Below are 23,595 nucleotides of genomic sequence, written 5' to 3'. Positions count from 1 at the left end.
AAGTGGATACTCTCAAGCAGAGTTGAGACTTGGATGTGCGAGATCTTTGTCATGTGTTGACAAGTGGATTGCCCCAAGCAGTGATGAGCCTTGGATGTACGAGATCCTTGTCATGTGTTGACAAGTGGATCCCCCCAAGCAAATATGATCCTTGGATGTGAGAGATCCTTGTCATGTGTTGACAAGCGAATCCCCCAAGGCAAAGATGAGACTTGGATATGCAAGATCCTTGTCATGTGTTGACAAGTGGATCCCCCCAAGCAGTGATAAGCCTTGGATGTGTGAGATCCTTGTCATGTGTTGATAAGCGGATCCCCCCAAGCAGAGATGATCCTTGGATGTGCGAGATCCTTGTCATGTGTTGATAAGTGGATCCCCCCAAGCAGAGATGAGCCTTGGATGTGCGAGATCCTTGTCATGTGTTGACAAGTGGATCCCCCCAAGCAGAGATGAGACTTGGTTGTGTGAGATCTTTGTCATATGTTGGCAAGTGGCATTGCCCCCAAGTGAATATAGGGTGATGGATGAATCTCCCCTATGATGATTCTTCTTCATTAGAGTGAGACATCATTGTTCCAGATGATACAGAGTAGAGATGAACAAAGATGAGTAGAGAAAGCAAAGATCTTTATTGCAGAAAGAAATTCCTCCCTAGATGAGAGGGAGTGTTGAAAATTAGCAGGTTAGGGATGAATTTCTAAAAATAGAAAGTCTAAAAATATATTTTCTAAAACTAGAAAGTCTAAAAATAGAAAGTTTCAAGTATGCCTTTCCAAAAATAGTAAATCACCTTGCATCAATTGGTAATCAAGCATTGTTGATGGAAAATCCCTTTTCATTCTCAATCAATCCTAACAGTTTAATTTCGACTTAATCATCATCATCATCATTATTATTATTAAAAAGAAATTCAGGTCTCTCAATCATGAGCGTCAATCATGTCATATGTAACTCCCCTCAATTAATGTATAAGTTACTCTCTTTTAATGGATTCATTCTCTCTCTCTTTAATGCTTTTACGCACCTCTTACACTCTCTTACACACTTTAATGACTCGTCATAAAAAGATTCCTCTTACACCTCTTTAATGCATAAGTTACACTTCTCTCCTAAATGCATAAGTTACACTCCTTTCCTTTATGGCATAAGTTACAGTCCTATTTTGGCATATGTAACTCCTCCTAAAGGCATAAGAGTTAATCCCTCATGAATTTGACCTCATTGCTCTTCCTATATATTTGTACCTCTCATCCTCACTTGACACACTTACTTGTGCTTGTGAAAGGAGAATTCAGACTTGAGAAAGAGAGATGGAGAGTTTAGAGGAAGATTGAGAGAGAGAGATAGAGTCTTGAAGAGTAAGAGCATATCTTGGAGAGCCATAGTGATTCAGTGTTTGCATCAGCTATTGCTATCAGAGATATTCTTCAGATTTGGGTGAACTTCTTCATTTTCTCATTGTACTTTGTATTTTTGCTGAACAATTGATTTTTAATAGAAGAAGAATCTGGTTGGGTTTTGCCCTGGTCATTGACTTAACTTCTCCGTGTCTCATTGAGTTCTTGGTTGTCTTCCATTGTGCATATGGTTTATATGGTTTATGTTCTATCTACAATTACTAAACTTATTTTGCAGCATAAAGAAGTTATGGATTTAAGTGATTGTAACAACATAGAACATCAAAATTTCAACAGTTTCAGCAATAATGTTGAATCTGCTTTCTCTGGAATCCCCTGTCAAAACTTCAGGTCTACAATCAACAAAACATCTGTAAGCAAATTTTGAGAGTGTGGACACCCTACATCACAAATAAGATCGTTTCATCCACCACTAGGATTAGATCTAACAAAATATCATGTCTAAAAATCACATTGTTCAGCGGCAATCCAGCATAGATCAGATTTCGAAACATAAATTAAAGAATGCGAAGTTAACTCAGCATCTACCCAGCTGTTTATATCAACATAATAAATCAGCGACTAAAACATGAGAAAATCAGATCTGCTTGCAAATTTGGGACAAGAAAGACATCTTTTCTGTTATACATAAAAGACATTACATTATAAGAAATCAGCTTCTTCCAAGCTGCAAATGCAAAATCCAAACAAAAATCAACTTCTCCCAGGCATACAATGCAAAAAAAAAAAAACAATTCTTCTTGAATGCATGAAGCAAAACCAACAGATAGTAAAAATCCTAGCTGCTACAGCTTCATATTACTCTTCTCTAGTTCTCATCAAGCAGGTTAGTAATGTTAAGTGGTGTGGCCCTTCTTCCTTTCATGGTGTAAGAGAGGGAGTAAGTTACAAGTAAGGTAACACTTTATTCCTAGAGTGTTTCCACTAATGGAGAATGGATTCAGAAGTGAAGAACTCTACATGTGCCAAGTAGGTAGGCACTTACCCACAACTTACAAGTGCCAACTCACCAGCAACAGATATTTTTATACATTACCACCTTTTCTTATGTGCTCACAAGTTCCAACTCGCCCATTCCACATACCCACAACTTACAAGTGCCAACTCACCAGCAACACACATTTTTATGCATCACAGAGTTTTTTATGTGCTCACAAGTTCCAACTCATCCACTCCACATATTTTTATGTAACACTACATATATTTATACAATAAGTGAGCCTTCCTGGTCCGAGTAACTCCAATGGCCAAAAATAGTTAGAAGTATCTCTTTTAAATTCTTCACCATACGTGGAGTCTATTTCGTTCAAGTGTGGCCTCTTTTCTGCAGGCAACAACTGTTTATGGTGAATGCTCATTGCTCATTCAATTGAAGAAGAATCAAGAACTCCTGCACCAAGTGCTCATTCAGCTGAAGATGAGTGTGGAACAAGTTTGGACAAACAAGGAAAAAACTAACACTTTATTGGTCCAAAGACCAAAATAAAACTCAATAAAGGATCATGCATGAAGACACCATGAGCATGCTGGGGAAATGCAAATACAGTGCTATTAGGCTCACACATTCACCTTCCTGAAGTCATCATAACCAAAACCCTGAATGATGTTATGGAGGCTACTTCTTAATACTCGAGCGTGCTTTCCTAGATTAATGTGGTTCATTTAACTTGTATCAAAGTCTGCATTAAATGTAAATGTGAGATTAGCTGCTTCAATGAGGCTTAATCTAGTGGATGTGTCCAACTATGTATGATATTTGTAATGATTGTCTCTTGTAATTTGTTCCATTTTCCTTTTGTCTTTTATGGGCGACTTGGTCTAAATTGCTCACTCACCAACTTATGTATTTTATATTTGTGTTTAAACTTTATATCAGGCTTTTGTATCTTGATTCTATCATTAAGTTGATTATGTGCATAGTAATTTGGGTTGTCACTTTAAAGTCAGTTGTTGTTCCCAATTCTGTATTGTTAGGCATCATAAGTAGCTAGTCTCTCTGAGTATGTGGAATATGATGATTTGATTTTGACTTTGGAGGGACACCATGGGAGTTCTGGTTGCTATAAAACATATCTCTAAATGAGGGTTTTCATAGCATACTAAGTATTAATTGCGTACAGTGCATACCCTTAGGACGTGAGTAGGCATGCATCCATGCTAACTATATTCTAATATTTCTTGTCTTTATGTGTTTCACATGTGCGGAACATAACAAAATTTCTAAATGTAATCAGGTAGCTGGGGCAGACAGATTGCAGTGATGTTAATTTTCACTTGAAGGGTACTAATTAGCACGGGAAAAAATGATTGCTATTTTATGGCTTAAATTGCTGGAATAAATAAACTGTTCTTTTGCCTTTTTTCTTCTTTCCCAATTTTCAACTATTTCCATGGTGATTCTGATATTTGATCTTCTAATATTTGTGAGCAGATTATGATAAATGTTACTATTAATATTGGTATGTACTATGTATTCATTATCTGCAATCCTATGATAAAAGAAACATGTTTACATTTTGCAGTTTGTATGATATGGTTGCTAAACCTAATGTTAACGCGTTTTTATATTCTAGAAAATGGATAATTTCATTTTTCACCTACTTTTCTGGTTAGGTGTAGCTGTATCTGGATATGTTCATATAGTTTATTGTTTACAGTTCGCTGTAATTGCAAGCACAATTTGTTTATATTCTCCTATAGGAATATATGCAAAGGAATTTTTCTCCAACTTATTTGAGAATTATATGAATAAAATAACCTGATGGTTCAGGGGGCAGCACTTCTTTATTCTTGTAATTCTGAAGTGTCTCACTTTTGATGCTTGGTTTTCAGGTTCTTCTTGCGACGACATCAACAGATGGGAAGTGTCGGGTGTTTTCTACATTCATTAGAGGAGTTGATACAAGGTTGGTGTGAGTAAAGTCTTCTGATGGTCAACCTGGAATGCCTTGCTTAAGGGTTCCTGATCATCTAACATTTGATAGCAAACATAGCTCGTGTTTTGTTCTTTGTAATTTTGACACTCTAGAGTATGCAACCTAACTTGATCTTTTACTGTTTATGCAGGGATTCCACAGCTGGCCCTTCTGGTGACATGAAGTTTGGAGAGGTCCTTTATCTTATTTAAAAATTCTTCATGATGAGTTGAAGTTAGCCATGAATTTGATTTTTCTTCAAGGCATCTTTCTGAAGCATAATTAATAAATTGTTGTAGACAAACTGCAAGTATTCCTTGTACTCAATGTATGCCCCTTGTGTAAATTCTTAAATCTTCTTTGTTTCTTATATGAACATTGTTTTCAAAAAAAGCGTTGAGGCATGGTGCAGATTCAATGCTCATCATAGTCTACTGTCTGTGAACAGGTGGGAGTGAACATCCAATATTTGTTGAAGAATCTAGGGCAAAGTAGTGTAGTGTGATTCTTCGTTACTTGATAACAATTTGTGAAGTCTTTTTACTTTTCTTGTTTGGTTATTCTTCTTCTTCTTATTAGTGCATATATATGTACTTCATCAAACTGCTACCAATACATAAAAACAAGAACACAAGATGTTGGCTCTCTGCTAGGGCCAAAACCTCTCTTCTCTTGAGAGGAAAACCCTTTAGTGCAGTTTTGTTATTGAAGCTTCTATTGATCAATGCCAAACCCTAGACCCATGACTAAGAGATCCTCCAAGCAGAAGTCAAGTCTTTACTCCTTTCTGCACCATATGCCTCGGCACTTCTTCTGGCACTTCTTTTGGCACTTCTTCCGACACTTTGTCTTCTAGCACTTCGTCTTCCAATTAGAGTCCTTTTACCTTAGAGAGATAGGCTCCTTCGCTAGGCTTGGGAGTCCTTGCAGGCTATGTCACAGGGTTCGGCGAACCTGAAGGTTCAGGTTCGAAATTCGCCGAACCTGAAATTTTTTTTGAAATTCGTTCAGGTTCGCCGAACCTGAAAGTCGAACCTGATCGGCGAACCTGAACGAATTTGAACCTAATCGAACCTAATCGAACTTGAAAATCGAACCTGAAAAATCGAATTTGAAGATCGAAACTGAACATACTTTAAGGCGAATTTTAGCGGTTTTTTTGAGGTTCGATGGTTTTTTTTTGGCAGTTTTGGGTCGCACACCGGTTTTTTTCATCGCTTCCCAGCCTGTTTCTCATTCCGTTTCCAATTATGTGTTAATAATTTCATTGCTGCGGCTGCCTAGCTGTTTCTCATTCCGTTTCTGTTCCCATTGTCATTCCCATTCCCCCATTGGGACTACATTTATACACCACCATTCTTTTTTATATGCATGAAATATGCAGGGAAGGGAGTGGCCCGTGGCACGTGGCCCGTGGGTACATGTTGCTTATTCGCCAAAACTCTGTAGTCTTTTTTCTTGTTCTGTTTTGTTTCTCGTTATGTAACATGTTTATGTTTCCTGTTTTTGGTAACCGTAAAGTAGATTTCTTATCCTCCAAAACTCAATTTTACAGTCGTGTTGTATCATTGTATGCTGTAGCCTGTGACTGGTGAGGGAAGTGGTTCACGTTTCTTATTCCCCAACGCCCTTGAAGTCCTGTTTCTGGTTCTGTCAGTGTTCACTGTAGCCTTGGTAGATTTGGATGAAAATCCACACATTTAGATTTGATTTTTCTTAGAAATCTGTTATCGGAAATTTAGTATTTTACATGTATGGAAAAACCTCAGCCCTGGCCCCTACCCAGAAGGTTCTTCCAGCCTTGAACCAGGACAGGAGCCTCGTTTTTGGAGGAAACTTGCGTACCCTAAATAGCTTGCATTTTTTTGTGCCATTTATGTTAGTTATCATTGATCAACTTATCATTGAGAAGGCATTCCGAAAGCTAGGTTAACATCTTTTGAACTCTCAAAATCGCTTTAATTTCATTTGTAAATACTAGTTTATTCCATTTGGAAATACTCTTTTATGAAGCCTTTATTAAGCTGAAAACAGCCTGTATAGCATGAACAAGGGTGGGAGCTTCATTTTGAAGGAAACTTGGGCATCCCGATTCCCATATACCTGGACATTTTTATGTCATTTATGTTAGTTGTCAACTTGTACCTTGATGTTGTCTTTCAATTGATACGAAACTCTAACTGGCCTCTGTTTTGGTTTTCATATTCAACATTCATCTCATTTTTCCCAAGTTGTGAGCAAGATGTAACATTATCAACAAATTTATTCTGCACTTGCTTCTCAGTTTTCATATTCACACTGATATTTTTAACTTTTTGCTATAACATACCATTGTCTTCTCTATCTACCACATCTTCAGTCTTATTTACAAATTACAGGGGGGGCAGCCTCTTTGTCAATAAGATCATCTTCCACTGTGTCTAAAACCCAAAGATGCTACAATTTTGGGCAATCGCAAACAATCTTCTCCAACTCCCTGCTACCCATAAGTTATAACAGCATTGTTGAAGTTCAGCTCCATTAAGTTATTGCAAACAGAATAGATTGTTGGCAGATACTCAAGAATAACTTCCCAAAATCCTGACAAATACTGTTTATGGATCGATTTTGAATTTTCTATTATTTTGATATATATATATATATATATTGAAAAATATGTATAGTCGAACCTAATGCCGAACCTCATTCGAACCTGATAGGAAAATTCGAACCTGAATCGAACCTAATCGTTGTCGAACTCGAATTTGAACTCGAACCGTGTGACATAGCTTGCAGGGTTGATCTCTCATCCAAACAATGAACTGTTCACTAGCTGCTGTTATGGCTCAGACATACCCTTACTGCACCTAGCATGTGTGACTGTTTCTAGCCCTAGAAACAGTCCTTTATACTTCGGTCTCCTTCTTTCTTACTTCGCTTGATGTCCTTCTTCCACGCTGGAGTAGGAGGCCTTTATGGGCCTAGTTTTAGCCCCAAACAAACAGAAATATCCAACTGTGATCTTACTGCTGTTATAGCCGCAAACTGTCCTTCATTCCCTTGCACATGTGACTGTGTATACCATAGAAACAGTCCCTTACTCTTTGCTGTTCCTCCTCTTCTCTTCGCTGCCCTAGTAGCCCCTTTACCTTGGCTTCCATCGACCTTCTTGTTCTCTTTCTCTTGCGGATTTCAGAGCACAATTGATGCGTTGTATTTGGAGTGGGCAGCCTCTATAAATAGAGGACTGTCCCTCCATTTAAGCTGACTTGACTGACTGCATTTAGGCTGACTTGTCTTCTTAATTGTAGGTCGACTTTGAGGGAAGTTTGGTGGCTGACTTGTTGAGCAGACTTCAGATAGTTTCCATGGTGTTGTAGCATGCTTGAAGGAGCTTGTTGAAGGTGCCATTGCCTAGGAGTAGACTTGACTTTGCTTGGAGGTTTCCCTTTGACTTTAATATATATTTATACATAGTGTAACATGCCCTTAAGGCCTTCAATATTTTCTCTTGACTATTTGACTCACCTATAGCACTTTGACATGTGCTAGACCTACTACAATGAGAAAGAAACTCATTGTCATATATTATAAAATAATATTTCTTTTCTTGAATAAGTACAAATATCAAAAGTACATTTATGAAGACCGAACCTAGTTACACTTCCTTCAACACTCCGTCTTAACTAGGGAGGTATTCATACAACATTACAAGGTGTTTGGCTATTATCAATCTTGAAGAATTCACATAAGAGAAACCGGATTTGCAGTCCATCTGTTATAGCATCATATTCATCAGCATTGCAATAGTGCAAGGCCTTGACTAGCAACTCCATCTCTTTACGAGACCATGAGCTACAATGCTGGCGAGACTAATGATTTATAGACACGTTTATCATTGTCTCTCAAGGTACGACACGTTTATCATTGTCTCTCAAGGTACATACCCACCCAGGTGTTCACCGAGTATGACCTTCTAGGACTATTGTTATCTTGGGTTCCCAACCCTCAAAGAATATCGATCCTCTTGCCTACTCTTGTCTTGGATGCCCTACACATCCTCAAAGAGTATCCGATGCTAGATGATTACCCAATCCTCCCATTCTTTCTTTCTAAGTGAAGACAAGAATGTTGTGTCTAACTTGTGTCTACATTTCCATTCATAGCCTTCATCTAGACTTATGGCTGTTAGTCTTGGTCTAGTGCATGACCCATGAAATGGAAAACACAATTATCACTCCTTTGTAATCAGGGGTGATCCAAAACTCCCTCTTGATCAGGGACCTGTCAGAGCTCCCTCTTAACTGGGGACTCTTTCCTTCATCAACTTCTTCTTCGTGGGTTCTTCAACTGCTTGATATCCTTCCTTTCTTGATGTCATGAAGTCTTTGTTCGAACTTCTTCTAGGTAGGGTACCATCCATTGATCACTTTCCTTTTTGGTTTGTCATGTCATTGCTTCATGGAAAGTGACCATTAGGTTTTCTTGTTGTCTTGGCTACTCCTTTGTCATCTTGTTCATGCTTCGGAATATTTTTCTCATGGATGCTTCAATGTACTTGCTAGGTTACATGCTTTGACCTAGTATCCCATCATGACTTTATCCTGATATTGCTTCAACATTGCTTTTTCTTTTGTTGGATGGCTTCTTCATCACAACATCTTTGTGGAGTAGAATCAGTTATCTACACCTTTTATGTTAAAATTGGCAACTAGGGCCAAACTCCACATGGGTCATCTTATTTATGACAGCTGATATTTTTCTTGGATTCCTCTGTCCGAGAGGTGTAGGATTGATCTAGAGATCATCCGATTCAAACATGTACAAATGAAGTTATGAATTTATTTTGATTATGGTCAAATTGTCAAGGTCAGCCATCAAACTTATGTAGGCTCAGAAGCCCAACAATCATGTCTATTCATCCTCAACATTGCATATAAATAGAAGGTGACTTAGCCTCATTTGGACACACTCATCTTCACACTTCTCTCTCTCTCTCCTCATTGATTGGGTACGAATTTCTGGGCCTCTCTCTCTCCACACGTCCGAAATTTCAGGAGAGCAGAATTTCAGGAGGCAAAAATTTCAGGAGAGCGAAATTTCACGAGGCTAAAATTTCAAGAGACTGAATTTCTGGATAGTTTGACCAAGAGTTGACCAACGTTGACTGCAGCTAGGGTTGATCGCAGGTGGGCTATTTGACCAGACTTTGACTGGGCTGAATTTGACTGTTTTAAGGGCTGTTTTATCTTGCTGTTTGGAGGCTGAAGTTCACTGAAGTTGACTGATTTACTAAGGGTCAAATTTGCCCTGTTGACCAACGTTGACTTTTTTGGTTAGGGCTCTTTTGCTGCTGTTATAAATTATCAGATTTGTAAATTGTACTCTCTCTCTGCTGAACTATTGAAGACTAAAAGGAGATTTGATCAAGGGTTTCCCCACATTGGGGTTTGTCCTTGGATGGTGCCACATCTTTTGTCCTCGTCTTCTACTGTTTATGTTTATGTTCTATCTGCATTTTACTATCATGTTGATGTGATTACTAATCTGAATATTGATACTAGGCTAATAAAGAAATTGAAGTAAAATTGCTCAAAAGCATGGAACATACCATTGTTGCATAAAATTAACATGGTATCAGAGCTGAGGTGAAGAGAAAGCCCAAGCAAGAGTGAAAGAGCAATCACCAAAGAGAGTTGGACACAGACAAAAGGTTCAATGGGTTCCTTATCCTACTTCCCGACTGAAAACAAGCTCCATGATAAATTTGACTATCATGGATGGAAGATGTGCCTTGATTTGACCTTGGAAGAAAAAGAAGTGATGGACTATGTTCAGGGTAAAGTCCCTAAACCTCCTTCAAATGCATCGGCTACTGTGAAGACCAAGTACAATAGGGCTAAAGTCAAAGCAAAGAAGATTATCAAGGATTCCATTGACAAGCATCTGGTGGCCTACATATCCAATTGAAGACCTCTAAGGAGATCTACGTCAGGTTGGTCGACATGTTCAAGGTTAGTAATGTTAATCAAATTCTATTTCTCAAGAATAAGTTGATGGATATTAAGAAGGGCAAGGACGAGGATATTCAATCCTATTTCTTGAGAATTACTGATATCAAGAATGATCTACTCTCGGTTGGAGAAGTCATTCCTGACATGGAACGTACTGTCACCACCCTTGGAGGACTCGCACTTGAGTGGTATGTATTTAGAACCACCATCCTCAACAATGATCGAATTCCAAGGTTTGAAGAATTGATGTCGAGATGCATTCAAGAAGAAACAAGAATGGTGGAGCAAGAAATGCCTTCTAATAGAAGAAACCCCACTGCATTCTCCGCTCAAGACAAAAGGAGAAATAATGTAGGGTCTAAAGGTCATTTCCATGGAAAGCTTGGATCTAAGGGAGGAAGGAAGGACAGGTGCTTTGTTTGCAATAAGTTTGGCCACTATGCAAGGGAGTGTCCAAATAGAAGGGACACATTGCATGCTGATGATTACAATCATTCCAGGGGCAACTTTAACAACAACGATCAAAGGAATGGCAGGTCCAATGGCAAAGGAAAAAGGAATGCGGGACATCAAGGAAATGGTCGATCCTCCAAGAAATCAAGGAACTCCAGGTATGAAGAATCAAATGTTGTTAACAATAAGCAAAAAGCGTATTGACCCTCTCCACTGCCTCTCCTCTGGACATTTTGGGAAATTGGCTGATTGATAGTGGTGCCTCAAGGCACTTCACCGGATACAAGTAAGCCCTCTCTAATCTGATAGAAAAGGAGACAAACTTGGAGATCATCCTTGGAGACGATGCCACCTATACCGTGAAGGGAGTAGGGAATGTTACCCTTCAATTGAATTAAGGTAACACTATTCATTTGCAAGAAGTACTATATGTACCTGATCTCAAGAAGAACCTGGTGTCCATTTGAGCCATGGAGGACAAAGGATTCGAGGTGGCATTCATCGATGGAAAGATACATGTTTGGAAAAGAAATTTTAAAGATGCTTTTACTCTTGGGTTCAGGGTTGACGCTTTGTATCAAGTTGGAGGAAGTCCATTCGGAGCCATGTCTTGTGACACATCTCTACAATCTGAACTATGGCACCGAAGGTTTTCCCATCTTCATTATAAGGATCTACCTGATGTGAGAAAGATGGTGACAGGTATGCTCGAGTTCAAAGTAGAGCATGAAGGTGTATGTCTGGGATGTGCCAAAGGAAACTTACAAGGGGACCATTCCCCTCAAGTAATAGCAAGACCACAAATATATTGCAATTGATCCACTCCGACATATCTGGTATGATGCCCGTAAACTCTTTGGGAGGATACTTATGTTATCTCACCTTTACGGATGATTATTCTCGCAAGACCTGGATCTACTTCTTGGAGAAGAAGGATGAAGTGTTCACCTAGTTCCAACACTTCAAAGCCTTGATCGAAAACCAATTCGAGAAGAAAATCAAGATATTGAGGACTGACAATGGGACCGAGTACGAATCCAATGAATTGCAAGATTATTGCAGAGAAGCTGGCATTAAGAGGGAGACTACAATGCCATACACTCTTGAGCAAAATGGTGTGGCTAAAAGGAAGAATCGCTCTATTGTAGATGCAGTTCGTACCATGCTTCATGATCAAGACCTTCCGAAGTTCCTATGGGCTGAAGCTGCAAATACCGCCGTGTATGTTCAAAACCGATGCCCTCATCAAGCATTGGACTCCAAGACTCTCGAAATGTTCACTGGTAAGAAACCCGATGTCTCTCATTTTAGAATTTTTGGAAGCCCTGTATATTTTCATGTGCTGAAAGAGAAATAAAGCAAATTGGGTGCATCTGGGAAGGAAGGAATCTTTGTGGGCTATAGTGAAAATTCTAAGTAAAATATATTTTATTTGGTTGGTCAAAAGGAAGTTGAGATAAGTCATGATGTTGAATTCGACGAAGATATGGCCCTCAGGAAGATCAACAACCTTCCTTTCCTAAGGAAGGACAAAGAAGCTGGCACCGGAAATTAGGGTGCAAAAGAAGACGAAATGATGCCTGATGTTGATGAACCTATGGATCCTATTGATCCTCCTCCTCATGAGCCCTCCTCCTCCAAAAGGAGACCCTCATGGCTTAGGGAGACTCTTGAAGATGCCGAGAGACACATTGCACCAAGGGGGACTTTTCGTGAAAGCAAGAAGCTGAACAGGTATGAAGGATATTTGACCGCCATGAGCACTATCATTCAAAATGAGCCTTCATTCGAAGAAGCCGTGAAGCATCAAGTATGGAAGGATGTTATGAATGAAGAATACGAGTCAATTATGAAGAATGATGTCTGGGATGTGGTCCTTAGACCCTAGGACAAATCGGTTGTCACCTCTAAGTGGCTCTACAAAATCAAGCATGGAGTTGATGGAAGTGCAGACCTTGTCATTTAAAAATGTAAGAGGGAGTTGGCTTTTGAATTTGAGATGAAGGACCTAGGACTGATGCACTATTTCCTAGGGTTGGAGGTTTGGCAAAAGCCAGGTGAAATTTTCCTCTCTCAAGGAAAATATGTTGTGAAGATATTGGAAAGATTTGGGATGGTGGACTGCAAGCTTGTGACTACTCCGATGGATCTTAACTTTAAGAAGTTATGTGGTAGTTTGTTGGACCTGAATTGGGAAATGCTTCTAAGTATCGTCAACTCATAGGAGCATTGATGTTCTTGGTGAACTCCCGTCCGGATATATGTTTTGCAGTTAACACATTGAGCCAATATATGGTTGAGCCTCATCATATACATTGGATTGGTGCCAAGAATCTTCTGAGATATCTTCGGGGCACAATCACTCATGGACTGAGATACACTGCCAGAGATGTGAGGCTGCATGGTTATTCTGATGCTGATTGGGTTGGCAGTGTGGTGGATCGCAAGAGCACTTCTGGATGTTGTTTTTATTTGGGTTCTGCTTCGATATCCTGGATGAATAGGAAGCAAAAATCGGTTGCCTTGAGCACTACCGAGGCCGAATACATAGCTGCTAGTATGGCCTCTTGTGAAGCTGTCTGGTTGAGGAAGCTCTTCAGTGAGTTGTTTGGACATGTGCTGGATACCACTGTGATCTTTTGTGACAACCAGAGTGGGATCCGATTATCAGAGAATCTCGTATTTCATGATTGCTCCAAGCATATAGATATCAGGTACCACTTTATCCGGGATATGGTACAATGAGGAGCAATAAGGCTCCATCACATTGGGACTGATGAGCAGGTCACTGATATTTTAACAAAGCCCCTGGGGAAGGTCAAATTCTTGGCCTTTCGAGAACGACTTGGAGTCATGGAGAGACCCTCTTATGAAGATCCTGTATGAGATGGACATTGTGCTCTGGGAGCTCTAGGGGGCTTGGGGTACTGCTTGGAGCGATGAGCAACCATAGGGTGAGCGGTTCAGCCTTCCCCTAGTGGTTTGTTGTGTACAACGTGAGTGGTTCAGCCTTCCCCTGCGATACCCCTTGGCGACATGTGGGCAGGATGAGTGGTTCATCCTTCCCCGGCCAAGACATCCTACCCATGCAGTTTGTGACTCATGGGAAGTACCTCTCATCTGGCCAATGAGTAGGGAAATGAGGATAGGGACCATAGTACTACCGATGGACGCATCGTGTACTGCCGTACTCCCTATGCTAGGATGTCTAATATTGATCTGGGATCAATGGGAACTGATTTTGGGTCAGTACGAGTGGTATGAGACACTCTCTTTTGATTGGCATTGCCTTCGGGTCAGTAGAGAATGGTATGATACATTCTCAATCACTTGTTCTTCTTCATAGTTTAGCAGAGCAGTGCATGGATGGCAGAGATGGTACAGATTGGCAGATGGATTAGCAGGTGGAGTTCTCCCTAATTGAGAGGGAGTGTTAAAATTGGCAACTAGGGCCAAACTCCACATGGGTCATCTTATTTATGACAACTAATATTTTTCATGAATTCCTCTCTTCGAGAGGTGTAGGATTGATCTAAAGATCATCCGATTCTGACGTGTACAAATGAAGTTATGAATTTATTTTGATTATGGTCAAATTGTCAAGGTCGGCCAACAAACTTATGTAGGGTCAAAAGCCCAACAATCACGTCTATTCATCCTCAATGTTGCATATAAATAGAAGGCGACTTAGCCTCATTTGGACACACTCATCTTCACACTTCTCTCTCTCTCTCTCTCCTCATTGATTGGGTACGGATTGCTGGGCCTCTCTCTCTCCACACGTCCGAAATTTCAAGAGAACGAAATTTCAGGGGAGCGAAATTTCACTAGGCCGAAATTTTAGGAGACCAAATTTTTGGACAGTTTGTCCAAGCGTTGACCAGCGTTGACTGCAACTAGGGCTGATCGCAGGTGGGCTGTTTGACCAGACTTTGACTGGGTTAAATTTGACTGTTTTGAGGGTTGTTTTATCTTGCTGTTTGGAGGTTGAAGTTGGCTGAAGTTGACTGATTTGCTGAGGGTCAAATCTGCCCTGTTGACCAACGTTGAATTTTTTGGTTAGGGCTCTTTTGCTACTATTATAAATTATCAGATTTGTAAATTGTACTATCTCTCTCTGCTAAACTATTGAAGGCTAAAAGAAGATTTGATCAAGGGTTTCCCCACATTGGGGTTTGTCCTTGGCTGGTGCCACATCTTGTGTCCTCTTGTCTTGGCTTGTTTTCTACTGTTTATGTTTATGTTCTATCTGCATTTTACTTTCATGTTGATGTGATTGCTAATCTAAATATTGATACTGGGCTAATAAAGAAATTGAAGTAAAATTGCTCTAAAGCATAGAGCATACCATTGTTGCATAAAATTAACATTTTATATCTCCAAGGCCTTCATAGGTGTCAAGGGTCCTTTCTTCCTTTATCAGAGTTGTCCTGCCTTCTTTCGGGAGATATCTTTCAAGGCATTTTGTCAGATAGTGATTCTTGGTGATCATGGTGTTCTTCACATGCTTGATCTCTTTCTTCATTAGCTTCTTCTCAGATAGATAGGTCAACCATCTAATGCTTCTTGTGAGAGCATTCCTTCATTGCTTGCTTTCTTGGACTTGTCAACATTTCTTCTTGCTTCTTAGTCAGCAATCTTATGCTCCTTATGTGAGCATATTCTTTTGTTGACCTTCATTGCATTGTGGTACATGCCTTCGAGCATGTTCTTGGTGAAAGAGATTCTTTCATGCTTGATCATGTTATAGAACTATACCCATGACTTAATAATATACAAATGATAACATGAATTAAACTTTGATGCATACATACCTCATCTTGATTATCCTTTGATCATCCGTTGGTGTGGCCCTTCTTTCTTCATCTTAGCTTGCCTGCATATCATTCTTTTCTTGAAACCCATGAATGGAATTCCCAATGAGACATCTTCTTTGGTCCATGAACCTTCTTTTGAAGATTCCATCATAGGATCATAAAGATCCTTGGCTTGCAAATGTTTCCTTTCTTTTGATGATGTAGGTCTTCTAAGATTCTTATCATGATCAATTTTTCTTTTATCATGTATGAGGTCCTATAATAGGTATGCTTCTTCTACACGAATATCTTGAGCTATCTCTGCCATGCTCCTATATTCTAGAAGATATTTCTACTTATGCATTTTTGTTCTTATCATAAATGATACATGTACATAAGTATCTAGAACTCTATGTACATTATGTTGCTAGATTCTAAATGATGTTTCTAGCCATGCAATCTTAATTTATTTCTACATGCTCCTATTCTACTCAAAACTTTGAAAGAAGTCTAGAGGTAAAGAGTTTGACCTAGTCATAGTAGAGATCTGGAGGATCTTCCTTCTTTTGCTTCTTTCCTTCTTCTTTCATCTCTTGACTTATGTGAGCTTCTTCCCTCTTCCTTTTGTTGTTGTCCCTTCTAAGCTTAGGACAATTCCTTTTGTAGTGTCCATATTCTTGGCATCCAAAACATTGGATCTTGGACATGTCTTTGTTGTTTGTTCTTCGTGGACCAAACTTTCTTTTGGCCATGGTAGCAAATACTTGCTCCTTTTATTCCACATTTTCTTTTGCCTTAAGTTTGGTTTCCTCTGTTCTGCATAGAGACCACATTTCACTGAGAGTGATTGCTTCCTTCTTGGCATATATGCTAGATGTGACATTTCGCCACTCCTCAGGTAGAGCACTGAGTACTACAATTGTCATTTCTCTATCAGACATGACTTCCCTAAGCTCTTGAAGTTGATCTCTCATTTCAGAGATTTTTCATGAAGTAGGGAGCTATTCCTTCCTTTGTTATCTTCATCTTGTATAATTCATTCCTTAGAGATATTACTTCTTCGGTTGTGGATACCGAGAATAGCTCTATTAGCTTATCGTAAATTTCTTTTGATGTCTCAAACTTGGAGACATAAGAAATGAGATAGTCTTTGATTGATTCTATCAGAATCTTTTGAGCTCTTGTCTCATCCTTATTGTACTTGGATAAGGCTTGAGTCTGTTCCTTAGCAGGGATAGTGATATTCCCTTTGACATGCTCTAGGAGTTCATTCTCTTTGAGTAGTAGATCAGTTTTTTGATAGATTTTGAGATGTAATGGATTTGCTTCCTCCTTGAAGGCTTGATGGCTTGTCTTCCTTGGATCTTGATGTTCTTCAAGTGGACTTGCTTGGTGATGAGGTTTGTTTGAAGACTTGTAGCTTGATGTAGGTCCTGCTTCAATCTGCTCTTCTTTGTGGGTGCCTTTATATAAGGCTCTTCTTCTAGCTTTGTAGACCTCCTTGGTGAATGATGGATTGTAGACCCTTCTTAACCTTGAAGTGATTGAGACTTCTAGGTTTGATGCTTCAATCTTGTAGATGCTTCTCCTTGATGAGTGTTCTTGAGTTGCCCTTTCCTTGATGTGTCACCTTAGCTCTGATACCATGTTGAAGAATCTAGGGCAAAGTAGTGTAGTGTGATTCTTCGTTACTTGATAACAATTTGTGAAGTCTTTTTTCTTCTTCTGATTAGTGCATATGTATGTACTTCATCAAACTGCTACCAAAACATAAAAACAAGAACACAAGATGTTGGCTCTTTGCTAGGGCCAAAACCTCTCTTCTCTTGAGAGGAAAACCCTTTAGTGAATTTCTCTTATTGAAGCTTCTATTGATCAATGCCAAACCCTAGACCCTTGACTAAGAGATCCTCCAAGCACAAGTCAAGTCTTTACTCCTTTCTGCACCATATACCTTGGCACTTCTTCCGGCACTTCTTCCGACACTTTGTCTTCTAGCACTTCGTCTTCCAATTAGAGTCCTTTTACCTTAGAGAGATAGGCTCCTTTGCTAGGCTTGGGAGTCCTTGTAGGCTTGATCTCTCATCCAAACAATGAACTGTTCACTAGCTGCTGTTATGGCTCAGACATACCCTTACTGCACCTCGCATGTGTGACTGTTTCTAGCCCTAGAAACAATCCTTTATACTTCGGTCTCCTTCTTTCTTACTTCGCTTGATGTCCTTCTTCCACGCTGGAGTAGGAGGCCTTTATGGGCCTAGTTTTAGCCCCAAACAAACAGAAATATCCAACTGTGATCTTACTGCTGTTATAGCCACAGACTGTCCTTCATTCCCTCGCACGTGTGACTGTGTATACCCTAGAAACAGTCCCTTACTCTTCGTTGTTCCTCCTCTTCTCTTCGCTGCCCTAGTAGCCCCTTTACCTTGGCTTCCTTCGACCTTCTTGTTCTCTTTCTCTTGTGGATTTCAGAGCACAATTGATGCGTTGTCTTTGGAGTGGACAACCTCTATAAATAGAGGACTGTCCCTCCATTTAAGCTGACTTGACTGACTGCATTTAGGCCGACTTGTCTTCTTAATTGTAGGCCGACTTTGAGGGCAGTTTGGTGGCTGACTTGTTGAGCAGACTTTGGATAGTTTCCATGGTGTTGTAGCATGCTTGAAGGAGCTTGTTGAAGGTGCCATTGCCTAGGAGTAGACTTGACTTTGCTTGGAGATTTCCCTTTGAATTTAATATATATTTATACATTGTGTAACATGCCCTTAAGGCCTTCAATATTTTCTCGACTATTTGACTCACCTATAGCACTTTGACATGTGCTAGACCTACTACAATGAGCAAGAAACTCATTGTCATATATTATAAAATAATATTTCTTTTCTTGAATAAGTACAAATATCAAAAGTACATTTATGAAGACCGAACATAGTTACACTTCCTTCAACAATGTTTTCTATGGTTATTGTTTCTTCTTTGTTTTTCTTACAGAGTGCAGAAGTAAGGTGATCATTACGAGCATATTCACATGCTGACATTAGTATGTCTTGACAATGTTTGAACCAAATTGCATAGGATTGGTGTTACTCCTCATGCTCATATGAGTGGTAAATGGTCTTGTATAAATTGATGGGATGATTCTAGCTTTCCAAAGGTTGGTATATTTCTAGAGGTTACTTTAGTGGTATGCCCTTTTCTTCATCGTGATGGTCAGATGGTCATGTTCTAGTCACTTTCACTCTGTGTTTATTGTCTTGTGCAAATTGATGGGATGACTTTAGCCTTCCAAAGGTTGGTATATTGCTGGAGGTTGCTTTAGTGGTATGTGCTTTTCTTCATCATGATGGTCGCACGGTCATGTTCTAGTCTCTTTCACTCTGTGTTTATGTCCTCTAGCATAATTATGTTCATTATCTATCCATATTTCATCACATATCATTATTTCAGCTAGGTAGTTTGCTTGTCACAACCTATTATCACTTTTTGCCTAGATGAAATCCATTTTACCCCTATTCACCATTTTCCTCAAGAGTTTTGTGCATTACATCACATTTCTACCTTTTCCCAAAATAAAATCCACATTAACACTTAATTTCCAATTCATTCCATCTCCTAGGAGGCACATGGCATAACTTGCTTTAAATCCCTAAATCTTACCTTATGTTAATCTCCTATTTCTTATGTCTTCACTTTTTCTTGCGTGAAGACACCTAATTGGTTTCGGATATTTCAATTAAAATTTGAAATCCTAAATCTTAGGTTGAGTGCCTAAGTATTTGTCTATTGCCACTTTATTGTTCTAATTCTTCATTGAGACCTTTTTTCTAAATTTCACTTTCTAATTGGTCACTAGGAGTTTAAGTCCATGTGTTACACACTAGACTATGCATTCCCACTTTTGACATGTATTGAAGTGATGCATTAGCCAATTAATGATCAAACGTTATAATTCTCCATATAAGCTAAATTCCCTAAGTGTTATTCACTATGGAACTTAACTTTATGTCCATGGGGTACACAACTTTAGTTAGTTTCTTCCTCTTTGGCACAAATGTATTGAGGAAACACATAAAAAATGGGGTTTGTTGACCACCCCAAGATGTAGAGTACAAGTCAGTAGATTAAATTCTTCAAAGTCATTATCATCATGCAACTTCCAATTAGTCATTGTAATCCCAAATTCTGCATCCCTGTGGGCCTTTATTGTAAAAATGATTCTAGTATGACTATGAAGCCATGTGAAAACATCTAGGTAAGCCTTTGATTCTTAGCAAAGAGTTTCACTAGGGAGTTTTTCAGTATTTTACCCTTCGCCAATTATTTGCCTTTTTCAACCCTTATAATTCGCAGCGTTTTTCTCTCACACATACCCCAAAGCTAGAGTGGGTATCGATGGTAAGCTCTGAGGTGAGCCCTACTGTTATCGAGTCTATGTATTTATCATACTAGATCATTTGTCTAGTGTTGCAAATTTTGGTTGAGTCTAGAGGTCATGTTTTAATTGTACAATTTCTCCTTCTATACGAGCATGTCTATGTAATGTTTGATCTAAAAGCTGTTGTCTAGAATATTTTAGGTGGATGATTAATCATAATTAGACATCATCGCCTAAATATTTTTTAGACCTACTTTGAGGGTGGAAAATATGTGTAAATCCACTCTTGAGCCATTTACTTTATTTTCTAGTAAAAAATGTCGAAATAATTAAGCTAAAAAATTTGCCAAAAATTAAAATGAGAGAAAATTAAATTCTCTCCAAGTGGAAAAATTATAAAAATTATTCAGGATCTTTCCCAAAAAGGAATCAAGTCAAAAATATGAGAACGGTCACATTTCCAAGGCAGAAAGTCCCACTCAGAAAATTCGTTGCACTAGAAAGAATTATTTTCTCAAGGAAATCGAATTTTTGGTCTAGGTGGTTATCAGTTCACAATCTACCCTCTAGTGATTAGATTGTTAGAGGGTAGCCTACTCTAATACCAATTGATGGAAATACTGAGAGGGTGGGTGAATCAGAGTTTCATAAATTTCAACAATTTAAGTATCAAAACAATTAACCAATAACATCACATCAAATGAACCCAAGATATATATATATATATATATATATATATATATATATATATACAATATTTTTTTATTACAAAGGAAGCTACACCTTCCAATTTACCAGCTCCCACTGGAAGGAGGCGACAACCTCCTGAAGGAAGCTACAACTTCCTTCCCTAGCACCACCCTGCCACCCTATAGAATAAAAAATAAAATAAGATCTTCTTAGGCTCTCATACCAGGGACAATGGCCCAATTACAACAACACTCAAACAACTTTAGTTCTGCCCCTCTTCAAAGTTAGGTCCAAAAAGTTTGCTTCAACACTCTCCAAGTCTGCTCAAAATAAGGTCTCCAAATTTGCTTCAAGTCTGCTACAAATATGACTTCAAGAATGTTGAAAATGTAGCAAGTAAAGGTCTTCTGGCTTGTGCCTAAGCTAATGAAGACTTCGATTTGACTTTCTCTAGCACGAGTGTGAGCTCATTAGTTAGACTTCAGTTAGGATGAGTTTATTTCTAGTTTACTAGAATGGTTGTCAAGATGGCATGCATAGAGTTGAAGCTTCAGTTTAGTGGAGACTTCATCACTTTGACTACAGAACAAGTTGGTAGTTACAAGTTCAGTCAGAGTGAGTTAGTCTTGATTGAAGGAAGAACGAGTTGAGATTCCAAGTGTTGATTGGAGAGAGAAATAGTATCACTCTCTGTTAACTCGTTGTCAGACCTCGACTTCTAAAATTGAACTAGGCCTTCCTTGCATGCTCAAATTGGGTCTATAAAGTGGAGGATGAAGGCACATAATACACACAAGTTTGTGAGATCATCTATGATTGTGGAGAGTGTAAAATTGAGCATTAATTGTGCGCAAGGATTTAGGAGAATGTGTGTAGATTTTAGAGCTTGTGTCCTGTTGATGCCTCGAAAATCGCTGCAACAACATTGGGGGATAACCACCCGGTCCGGACCTTAAAAGCAGCTCCTTTTCCGTTTGGTGTGGTGGCTCCGACTGTTCATCTAGGTCCAGTTACCTTCTCCCTATTGCTATTGGTTTATAATGTATCTTTAACTACCAATAGACAGGGACATCAGATCACTTCTCCTTGCTGATCAGGCAAGAGAATGACCCTTAAGCTGATTTGGGTTCAGCCAAGCCACAACTAAAATTTTGCCTCTTTGAGGAGAGGACTTAAAAGAATGTAGAATTTACTCTAAATGCAAGTTTATTCTATGATGCAAGCAAAAGAAACTAATCTAAATCCTATCTTAATTAGGCAGATATAGATCTAACCCAACTAAGAGCAAGATAATTAAAATATTGGGATTTAGATATGTCTTGTTTATAATGAATATCAAGTTAATGAAGTAGTTCAATTAACTGATATTATGGACATCAAAACACATCCTATTGAGACCTTTTAACTGAAATAATAAACCAACAACACTCAGGAAGTAGTTCACATAAATGATATTGATTATCAAATCAGCAAATCTAATAACTAAACAATAATATGTGGAAATAGTTCACAACATATTACCATTCAATAAATTAGTTTTAACAAGGCAGATTTCTGAGTAAATAGTTACTCAAGAATCAGAAATTAATCCATAAGAACAGAGATACATGATAACAATATTGAGACAAACCACCCATATTGACAATAGTGCACAAACATGAATAAAATGACACATTACTGTTACCATAAAAATGAAACTGATATTCAAAACAGTAGTATTAAAAATACCAATTTATTGCATCCATTTCTCTGATCTTGGTCTCCAACAGCCCTTTACATTGCTTGAACTTCTGCCTTCAAAACTAGAGCCACAATAGTGCAAGCTTTGTTCTTCATGCATAATTCAATATACAAAGGGAAAATCCTCAATAATCCCCAGATCTGAGATTTTTCACTCCTCTCTCCTACAACTCTAAATTCCAATTACAATAGTGCTTTTAGAAGCTCTAAAATTGCAGAGGAGAGCAGCCCATATTCCATTTTGCAATCTTTTATTTATACTGTCTGTGAAGGAATTCTTGAGAGGAAAGTTTGGTGAAGAGAAATCTGCCAAATCCAATTTTATTTGCTCAAAATTCCTGATCTTCAATTGCTGGAGCCTTCTCATTGATTGAGATCCTTTTCTCCATATTCTTCCCACTGTTTTCCTGCAAAAAGAAATCAAAATAAATTAAAATGCAACAACAAAATCAATCATGGCATTGCTGGCATTTAAATCAAATCCAATCAAATTTTATTTAAATAAATAACTGAAAACAAAATATAAGCTCTGTATTGATGCTTGGAATGATTTGATTGGCAAAGAATATCATTGGCCAATGGATCTGCAATTAGAAGAGGCTTTGGATAAATGAAATTGAAGAAAATAACTCAGAAAATTGATTTTGTCTTCAAAATTCGGAGCCTGATCTTCTGCCTGATTTTTGGCCTAATAAATGATCAAATCTGTTGGTGAAACCTCCTTCAAAATGTTCTCCTTGATTTTCTCTTTCCAATGAGCCGTCCTGGGCCTCATTTGGCCAAGTATAACTCATCTTATGAGCTTCCAAAGTTGATGAGTCAAATCTGGCATGAATCTGGAAATTCTGTTGCTGGGCTAAAAAAAATTGTAATTAAAAACTAATTCTAAATTAGTTTCTAATTAATTCTAATTTAATTGCTAATTATTAATCTAACTAACTAATATCTAATTATTTATAAACAAATTAAATCTAACTAAAAACTAATTAATATTAATTTAAATGATATTTAAATTAATTAATTAAATTAATTAAATATTACATATTAATTTAAATAATATAATATATTACATATTATTAATTAATTAAATTAATATAATACATATTAAAATTCAAACTAATATACTAACCTACATAATAACCTACACTCTCTTCATACGTAACTTACCATGGGAAGTTTTGAATAAAAGCTCTTTTTTATTCAAAACAAAACTTA

The 23,595-nt window shown here is 38.3% G+C and overlaps 1 protein-coding gene across 1 annotated transcript in view; it reads left to right on the top strand.

Moving 5' to 3' along the window:
- The window catches only part of LOC149226912 (actin-related protein 2/3 complex subunit 1A-like), a 314,210-nt gene that overhangs the window by 178,070 nt on the left and 112,545 nt on the right, over positions 1 to 23,595 (top strand). The window contains exons 8-9 of the mRNA XM_089377632.1: positions 4,251 to 4,324; positions 4,485 to 4,527. Of these exons, the coding sequence (XP_089233758.1) occupies positions 4,251 to 4,324; positions 4,485 to 4,527 (117 nt within the window). The remainder of the gene's footprint in view (positions 1 to 4,250; positions 4,325 to 4,484; positions 4,528 to 23,595) is intronic.

Source organism: Pinus tabuliformis, chromosome J, assembly GCF_031772625.1.
Source record: "Pinus tabuliformis cultivar Carrire ecotype Pingquan chromosome J, CPIR1, whole genome shotgun sequence".
Classification (NCBI taxonomy): Eukaryota; Viridiplantae; Streptophyta; class Pinopsida; order Pinales; family Pinaceae; genus Pinus; species Pinus tabuliformis.
This window is presented reverse-complemented; position numbering and strand designations above follow the sequence as displayed.